Source organism: Pholcus phalangioides, unplaced genomic scaffold (assembly GCF_987345545.1).
Source record: "Pholcus phalangioides strain wild (caught in Gottingen) unplaced genomic scaffold, Ppha-v1.0 ptg000007l_1, whole genome shotgun sequence".
Taxonomy (NCBI): domain Eukaryota; kingdom Metazoa; phylum Arthropoda; class Arachnida; order Araneae; family Pholcidae; genus Pholcus; species Pholcus phalangioides.
Genome location: NW_028301600.1, coordinates 42,265,560 through 42,275,624, shown reverse-complemented (window position 1 = coordinate 42,275,624; position 10,065 = coordinate 42,265,560). Strand labels below are relative to the sequence as shown.

The 10,065-nt window shown below is 30.8% G+C and overlaps 1 protein-coding gene across 1 annotated transcript; it reads left to right on the top strand.

Moving 5' to 3' along the window:
• LOC149085311 (nuclear receptor-binding factor 2) lies at positions 1-9,486 on the top strand. The gene is made up of 3 exons (XM_089233252.1): positions 1-166; positions 5,594-5,678; positions 8,786-9,486. Exons 1-3 carry the CDS (start codon positions 137-139, stop codon positions 9,430-9,432), a joined length of 762 nt encoding a protein of 253 aa, XP_089089378.1. The 5' UTR covers positions 1-136; the 3' UTR covers positions 9,433-9,486.
• Positions 9,487-10,065: the final 579 nt, after the last annotated feature.

The window sequence follows — 10,065 nt, the reverse complement described above, 5'->3', positions numbered from 1 at the left end:
GTTCTAAAGGCTATATAAAATATCTAACGTTTTCCGCGTGTAGTTCTGGTTCAGAAAATTTGTGTACCGGGTTGTCCTCGATGTATATCCAGGTTAAATTAACCATTTAATTGCAATCCTCCGTCGTGTTTTGAACATGTCTGTATTTGAAAGTCCTTTAAACATCGTAAGTGTTTGACTGTTGTTATTGTTTTTATTCCGTGCAACGCCCTATAGCTATATGTATATGCAGTTAATATATGTCTATATAAAATACGTGTACGGTGGATCCCGCTTATAACGTTCTCACCACTTACAACATCAATTTACCGCTGAAGACGACTCATTTTCGCGGTCCCGACTCGCTAATACTCATCGCGATTTCCCGTGTAAAGCGTTTTCCTGCTTATGGCGGTTTTTCCTAATGGTTCTTTCGAAAACGTTATAAGTGGGATCCACTGTATTTACCAATGCATCCGAAATGTGGTCAAACTCGGTTAACACGAGAAGCGAGAAATTCTTGCATTTGTTCCTATTAGTTTTCACTCGTAAAATTTCTTGAAGAACAGAAATCCCGATAACACTTTATAAATTTTTGAATAAATAAGAGGCAAAACATAAAAAGTGGGGAACATGATCCTCATAATCAATTTATAAATCATCATTCTATCTACCAACTGAATGATTAATGGAACAGCTAGTGCCGTAACTAGGCAGGTGGACCCACTTGGAAGGGGGCTCAGAAGAGGCTAAAAAGCAAATTATTGCACAGGAATGGCTAGTTATGGCATTGGGAACAGCTATAGTATTATGCCTTTTTATCAGTATGTTGGCAATTTTTTTATTTGGTGAGAAAACGTGAAAACCGAGAGTGGTAAAAATTCATGAAGAATGAAACAAAGTCGTGCTTTTAGATGTCTTTCTTGCCAAAGAAGAAAATCGCCAACACATTGCCAAAAAGGTATAATATTGTGGCGGTTGAAATGAAAAATTGAGGATAAAACGAAGGACATTAACAAACAAAAACATTATGGGTTATAAATAAATAACAGGACTCTCTCCTAAATAATAAAATGGTCAGGACAAAAAAAGTCTCTTTGGGTTTGGTCAAAACGGTTCATTAAAAACATGACTGCAGGATTAAAACTGCATATAAGAGCTGGTATGCAAAAAATTAATAAAACCGAAAATATGAAATGTACAACCTAAGAAAAAATGAGATATTCTAAGGAGAAAAACTGTTGGGAAAATTGTATTTTCCATATAACGAGACGAAAAGAAAAAGCTTCGAAATGTTAATGGACTCAATTGATTCAAATGCTCAAAACAAAAGCCTATTATTTCTAGTGACCTCTATGACTTAACCTTCAGACAATAAACAACAGTAGACGAGAGTGAAAAAAGAAATGGTAACCTAGAAAGGCGAAGAAAATAGTAATAGCCAACAGAAAAAAAATACGAACGAAAGAAATACACTGCAGTCAGGGCTGGGAGGGGCATCTGCCATAGATGGAATTTTTTGGGGAAAAACTAAAATATCTACCATCCCAATAACTTGATATTTTATTCCCCATGATTGGCACAATACCAAATTCAATAGGGTAAAATCTCACTTGACTCAACATGGCTAAATCCTGCTTAAGTCGACTTATGATTTTTACTGTTATCACAACTAATTTTTAGAAATTGTCCATGTGTTGGCCAGTTTGATAATTTTTATGAAAATGTTCTAGTATATTTCAACAATTCTGTTTTGTTATTTTTTGTCATTTGTCAAAGATTCTCCCGCACACATTAGGGTAGTAGTACTTACTGCTGTTTGGAACCCCTGGGGTAAACTAGCTTTTCATTCCTTATGGGAATAATTGGACAGATAGGAATCTATTCTCAAGCAGTTTTAAAAATTATTTTTGAAAAGCGACCACGTTGTTGTACTTGGGAAATCTTTAGATCATGTGATGCAAAAGAGGTCCAGAGGAAAACTGGTCTATCACCAGCACGCCTCTAAGATAACTTATATTCACTGTGTATAGCTTATATTACGTTAATTATGTTGGCACATTCAATTTACAAACATACATGTCAGTGGTCCCTTGAGTATCGTCATAAAGACATTTCACTGCAAATGTATTTATGATAGCACAGGCATCACTCTTTTTGATTTTTTTTCTTCAGCAGGATTTTATTCATGTGAATAGCGAATTCTTAAATTATTTTGTCATTAAATACATATTTTAGCATAAATTTCATTATTTGTGATATATTAGCTTTAAGTTATGCAAACGTTACTTAATTACTGATCTGCATAATAATTCAAATTATGTTCCCTCCTGGCTTTGATTCTCCACATGTATATAAATGGCTATTTTTACAGTGGTCATCAGGGCTTGACAAATTGGGGAAAAAATAAAAAAAATTAGGTGCCTGCCAGATATTTTATGAACCAATCAGTATTTGTTCTCAAGAATAATGTTAAGTTCAGAACAGTGGAAAATAATGTTTAAGCCTACTGAACTTTTCTGAGCCGACAGGTGTTTTTTCTCTCATTGCGGGCAAAGCCATCTTAACAAGTTCACAGGCTGGGCCCAATATTTTTTCCATGAAAGACTAAATTAAAAATATATTGTATGCATATGTGTGTTAATGGAAACCTTCATTAGTTTAGGGAACCATAGTTAGACTTGGTCCCCATTTGTAATCACACCAATAACTACAAGAGTAGCATTCATAAGCACAAGCCCATGAAAGACGTTCTCATCCTCTTTTTGCATGTTGGTATAAGCCAGGATTTTAAAAAGTGAAGCCCCCATTTTTTTGTACCATTCAGAAAATATCTGAGCCTTCAATATAAAATAAATAGAAATACAATCATATAAAATAATCACTTTTTCATATGATTTGTCTCGTACGGAAACTACAGTTCTCCCAGTAGTTTTTTCTTGTTGGAGAACATAGTGTTTTCTCTCAGAAAACTGAGAATTATGATCAGTGTGAGGGAAATAGTTGCATAACAAATCGTTTGAGTTTTCATTTTTTTTCTTATAGAAAGTTTTCTTCAATATACGAGTTTGTTTAATAACTAGAGCCCGGATTATATGCACTAAAAAAGTGGCAAAATATGCTCTAAAAATATGCAAATATGCACTTAAAAATGCAAAAATATGCACTTTAAAATGCAAAAATATGCACTTAAAACTACAAAAATATGCACTTAAAATACAAAATGTGCACTTAAAATACAAAATGTGCACTTAAAATACAAAATGTGCACTTAAAATACAAAATGTGCACTAAAAATACAAAAATGAGCACTTAAAATGTCAAAATGTGCACTTAAAATGCTAAAATGTGCACTTAAAATGCCAAAATATACACTGAAAATCCCAAAATATGCATTAAATACTCCAGAATATGCACTAGAAATCTTGAAAAAGTCAAAAATTCCGAAGTATGTACAAAAAATGAGAAAATATGCATTAAAAAAATTACTATGCAAAAAAAAAGCAGATGTGTTTTTAAAATGCATCTTTTCTACTTTTAGTTTGTTGTAGTTGCTCAATAACGAAAATACCAGAAACAAAAAATTTCGACACTATTTCTAAATTTCTAAAAAAAATTTAACACAACAATAAAACGGCTAATATTCGTAAAATACTTTATAAATGTGTATTAATTCACTAAATTTCACCTGCGGGAAAAAAATCGATATTATAAAAATATTTATTTGAACAATATAAACAAATATATATTTGAACAATATAACATTTATATGAACAATATTTATTTGAAAAATTATAAAAAAAAAATTGAGTGAGTTAAATAAACCTTCAAAATATGCACTTATACTGAAAATTCTTTGATTTTATGCATTTATATGCATTAATGCTAAAAAAGGTCAAAATATGCAAAAGCATATGCACATATGCATTTGCATATAATCCGGGCTCTATTAATAACCAATCATGCTTGTAAACCAAAGTTCCACTGTATTCCATATACAGCAATTCAGTGTTTTTGTGTGTACAGAAGCATTTTTCCGTGTTTTGTTGTACATTCAGGCAGCTTAAAAGGAAAATTGTATGTCATAAGCCAGCGTTTCTCAACCTAAGGACCACTAAAATGTGTGAAACAATTCGATGGACCACTTGCATCATGTATTGTGGGACATTCTGGTATTTTCAGTTGTTCCAAATTGTTTTATACAGATTTGTAAAATTCTTGAAAATAATCTTTTGGAGAATATTCTCCTGTTATTTATAATATAGTTACATATAATATCCTTGAGAATATTCCCTGTGTAAGGACTACTTATATAAATTACTGGGAATATTTTTATAGAAAATAAGAATTATTCTGAAGTTATTGATAATAGTCCTTGCAGAGAATATTCTTGAATATTCTCCTTAATGAGAATATTCTTCAGTTACCGAAAAATCTTTCCAGAGAGTGTAATCAAGAATATGTGTAATAACATGTATTATAATAAATAGTCTCGATAAATAACTTGAGAATAATTATTATTTTCGATAAGAATATTCTCTAGTAATTTATAATAGTAGTTCTTTGGGAGAATATTCTCAAGAATATACTATGTCTTTGTCTCTCTTCCCGTTAAGAAGATGGAAATATTGAAGTTTGTAGACCACAATATTAAAGTTTGAAAGCAAGAAAATTAAACCAACTGGACTGAATTATACAACTTTTAAAGAAATATGAGTTATGAGTGATACAGAATTTAATTGCATGTGCATTGAAGAAAACAGCAGTTCTGTATCTTAGAATGAAGGTGATTGTATGAGAATAGCTTCCTTTATGAATAACCTTTGGTTTAATTTTTTGTGTTCTGAACCTATTTCTGAAAATTTATCTAATTTTAAAATAATTTTTTAAGGTTTTAATCTCAAGGTTTCTAAAATCTCCATTAACAAAACTTTTAAAACCTTTCATCATGACCAAGAGAATATTCTCTAACTAAAAGTTGCTATATTGGGGGTGATTATGTCAAAAATTGGTTTTTTTTTAATGTTTCAGGCAATGAAAACTAATTTATATTTCATAATATAAACAAAATTAGTAAAAAATGTATCATTATTCACAAGAAAAATGAATATTCTCAATTATTCTCCAATTTTTACATCCAGGAGAATATTCTCACCTCACATGTTTTATAGCCTACATTTGTCTAATTTTTTTCAATGATGCTCACTTAAATTCGTAACGTTTATTAAAATCGTGAATAAATGACATTTTTTTATAACTTATGATAATTTTAGCTATAAATACAAAAATATTCATCTTACATATTTGTCAGGTTCAATGTTTTTTCCTCAATTCAATTCTTCAGTGATTTTAACTATATTAGGGGATTTTGTCGATTTATGGCAATGTTTTTGATGGTAATTGGCTGTGTTCCATATTTTACTTTATTTAAGATCCCGGTTTCCATTATTTTCTCAATAGAGTCTGGCTGCGGACCATAGATTGAGAAACGCTGTCATAGGCTAACCTGTATTTCTGCAGGAGAGAGAAAAGCAAGCTTTTGAGCCTTTTAATATATTAATATATTGAATTCTGTTAAATTTTCAACTATGTATGTTTCAAAATTTTTCTTTAGGCTCACAGACATCGTAGAAAAGCTCATGCTTACACAATCGCTCATAAATATGATGACGCTATTAGAGAACATGCTACTGTAGTAGGTCAGTATTGATATTTCATTCAGCACTTAGCAAAGTTACTGTTATAAGACTTCATAAAGTTATTGAATCCACTTGCAAATTGTCTTTTTCATGGTATTATTGACCTGTTATTTTTAGTCTAGAATTTTATTTGATATGATATTCAATAATATTTACTATTCTAGATCACACATGTCCTTGTTGGCACACAGGGATTAAGTTATCAAGAGAGACTTCATTTTTTGAATGTTTATATTGGACGAGAATGCAGGTGTTGGTGGAGGGATATGATAGAAGTGTTCAAAATTTTCAAAGGGATGGACCTTGAATTATTAATATGCCGCCAATCGACTGCTTTGACAAGGGGATACCAATATCGATTATTAAGGGGCAATTCTAGGTTGTGGTGTTACAGAGAATTTTTCTTTTAAACCCTGTTTACATGACATCCATATTTATTATGGGCAATTTTCTCAGTCACCTCATTGGGCATTTTGCCTGTTGTGGCCTTACATTTGTATTTATCAAAAAGAAGACATTGTTTATATCAAGGCTGGACAATTCCCAAGTCCCCATGGAGACTAAAAAATTGGTATATTGGCGCCTATAAAATTTTCTCGGTATAGTTACTAAATTGCAGGCAGAAAGCAGCACAAAATGTTTGAAATTTATAGCAGTATATCTGTCAACATGAAAGGGTCACTATTCCCTAAAAATGTCAAAATGAACATTATTTTGGACTTTTTTCTTTTGGTTAAAATTTTTTTTGAGCATCTAAGAAATTTTTCTGGTGCCTAGATTTTTTTTTTTTTTGATTTGTCCAGACCTGGTTTATATACATTATGTAAATTGATTTAGAAGTTTGATTTTCATTAACTGGTAAGTACAAGGTTTGATCTGCGATGGAATAAATTTTATTACAGTATTTCTGCAAAATAAGCACCACATTCAGAGATAGATATTAATTTAATTGAGCAGAGTTATTTTTAAGGCTACTCACCCCTGGAAGCTATAACACCAGACAACAAGCCGCGATACAAGTATGTGCAAGACTGCTATAATAGTGTACAATTACATTCTAATGCGCGAACATAAAATTAGTGAGGGAGCATTAGGGAAAAAAATCACACAGCCTACATTAAGACAATTATACAGATAAAGAAATACAATTATGCAAAAATACACTTACCCAAGTTTGGATGTTCCCTTTATGGTTTATATTACTTTTTGAAAAAACCATAATACAATCAATTCGTGATAAGTCAAACTTTGATAACTCAAATATTTGTTCCTGAATTCAGTTTTCACTTAACCCCAGAACTTTTTCTGTATTTTAGTGTTAAAATTTTCCCTAAATTTTTCTTTGGAAGTTTTCTTCTATTAAGTAAAAGTTTCTGGGCATGAGATTAGAAATTCAATTTTCCCTATTTTTCTTTTTTCCACAACCTCAAAATATCTAACTTAAACATGTATGTACTTATATTATGTCTAAATATGCATTTTCAGTGCATGTTGAACTATGTATTTGATTAATAAAATTTACCATACAATAAGCAATAAGGGAATAACTGTTTACACACGAACACACCAAATTCTGCGTAATTGTACCTAAACCTTGAGTTGCACATGCAGAATTGCAGCAAAGATCGGTTTTGGTAAAATAAATGAATTTGGATAATGAAAATTCTGAGAAATCGGGATTGTGCCTGAATTTTTTCTTAAAAATTTTCAAACCCTGCAGAAAATGTATCCAAAAGTGTCCTGATCTGTCGAAAATAAAACCTTTAGCCATGTAACCAGAACCATTAAGTATTATAAAAAAAGTGTGTTTGTGATTCCAAGAAATTATCACTCTCTCTTTTGCTCCTGAAAAAATCATTTAAAAGTACTTCAAAATATACATATTTTAAACACTGCACTATATGCAGGAATTTTTCTAAATACATAAACCATCCTCAAAATAAAATTTTACCCCTAAAGCAACACATTTTCTTCGAAACCCATTTCCCTACAAAAAACCCAGCCTGGGGAGCAAATACCCTGTTAGCAATACATACCCTTAGAGAGATAGCTGGCTTTTTCTCAGCCCAAGATAATCAAGGAAACATTTATTTTATAGATATTATGCTGAGGTGAACATGGAAAGAAAAGTCATCTTGTCCTGGCGGAGACAAGATGTGACTTTTCTTTCCATGTTCACCTCAACATAATATCCAGAAAATAAATGTTTTTCTAAATACATAAACCATCCTCAAAATAAAATTTTACCCCTAAAGCAACACATTTTCTTCGAAACCCATTTCCCTACAAAAAATACATACCCTGTTAGCAATAGTTTCGCATTTAGCAATAGAATTTAGCAGATTCATTTTTCTGTTTGCAAAAGTGAATGAATGACTTGTTTTATTCATACAAATTTCATTTACTTAGTTTCATTCATACAAATTTCATTTACTTAGTTTCATTTATACAAATTTCATTTACTTAGTTTCATTTATACAAATTTCATTTACTTAGTTTCATTTATACAAATTTCATTTACTTAGTTTCGTTTATACAAATTTCATTTATACAAATTTCATTTACTTAGTTTCATTTATACAAATTTCATTTACTTAGTTTCATTTATACAAATTTCATTTACTTAGTTTCATTTATACAAATTTCATTTACTTAGTTTCATTTATACAAATTTCATTTACTTAGTTTCATTTATACAAATTTCATTTACTTAGTTTCATTTATACAAATTTCATTTACTTAGTTTCATTTATACGAGTATCATGTATGCATCCGTTTTTCCATATGTAATATACACTATGTGTGCCTAGTTTATTTCTAAATGTTCTCATTCAATAATTAAAAATGATTAAATCTGAATAACTTTTTTTTTTTTGAATTCCTTCATCCCCAGTAGTTTTGCGTGTTTTACCAATACGATATTCATAAATAGCACTGTTATTTTAATAAAACTTTTTCTCTCTGAAATCAGATTTTCCGATAAGTCGAAGTTTTTGTTGGCCACTGCACATTAGACTTATCAAAATTTGACTGTATATCTCATTGTTTTTATACAGTGTGTATTAAATATTTATTTGGGAAAACTATTTATGAACTTGTTTTTTTAGAGATATTGAACAAATTAGAACATGCTATTGAATGTGAAGTGGCAAAAGAAGCAATAAAGCTTCAGCGGGATGACCATATTCGGCAGCTGTTTCTCATCAAGCAAAAGAAAAAAAGAGCAGAGCTGACAAAGACAAAAGAACCAAGCTTTCAAAGTGTTGAACATAAACTTCCAGAGTGTGTTTTTTCCCCAAACCAGAAGGATATGTACAAAACTAATAAACTAATTCATCAAGCTGTTCAGGCTATGTGTGAACAAAATTCAATAATCACTGGTATAACTAATACTTTCAAAGACTTCTCAGTTTCTGCAGTACCTACTACTTTATCTCTGGATACTGTTGTTAAAATTACAAAAGATGAAAAAGCTAAATTTGAGGAGTTGTGTGTAAGTAATGAGGAACTTAAAAAAATCCTGTTCTTACTAATTGCTGAAGTGGAACGTATTCGTTCGGAAAATAAGACGTTGCGCAATTCATTAGAAGAATTAGTGTTTAAGAATCAGAAACACGTATCCTCGAGGGTGTTTATGAACATGCCAGTGAAAGATATACATTCAAAGAGCAATAAGCTCAATAGCAATGATACTTGTTCTGAGCTCCCAGTTTTACCACCAGTGAAAGTGCTAAATATGGTTTACAAAGTGTGAATTTCCATGAATGAAAATTTTATTTACATTAAAGTTATATAGCAAATAATGAAATTTATTTTTTGTTATTTTTTCTGAGCTGTATAAAGATATTGAAGTCAAAGTTAATAACGAGTGATCACATAAAAATGTATGCATTGTTTTAAACTTAAAGGTAACATTAAAGTTTGAAATTTATTGTTATACTGTGATTTAAATTTTTTTTTTATCTTTAAAGCTGCTCCTATCGTTTTTGGATGATGGCTTCAGTGGCTTAATCATCCGCTGATGATTTAAATAACTTTTTCTTGATGAAATTCTGAAAATGGTGTAACAAATATATGTATGTGTGCGTGTTCTATTTTCTCCCCCCCCCCCCCATTTCCCTATTCTCTGACAGATTTGCTTGTACCGTATTCCAGGCCTTGACAAATGCTGGTGCCAAATCACCATGGCGACTAGATAATTGGTGCCTAAAATTTTCTGTAGGTGATTTAAAAATTGGAATCTTGGAAAATTGGAATGACACAAAACTTTCTAATTTCATGAAAGCGTGTCTTTTAACACAGAAATGAATACAAGTCCCAAAAAAGTAAAAAAAAAACATTATTTGGACTGTTTTCTCTCAGCGAAAAATAATGCTTGGCTCCTAAG

What these genes read in the sequence shown, in the direction of transcription:
- LOC149085311 (XM_089233252.1), top strand. Translation starts at nt 137, where the DNA reads ATGTCTGTATTTGAAAGTCCTTTAAACATC. An exon ending in TTGAAAGTCCTTTAAACATC is followed by an intron (nt 167 to 5,593) that starts GTAAGTGTTTGA and finishes ATTTTTCTTTAG; the next exon opens with GCTCACAGACATCGTAGAAA. An exon ending in AGAACATGCTACTGTAGTAG is followed by an intron (nt 5,679 to 8,785) that starts GTCAGTATTGAT and finishes TTGTTTTTTTAG; the next exon opens with AGATATTGAACAAATTAGAA.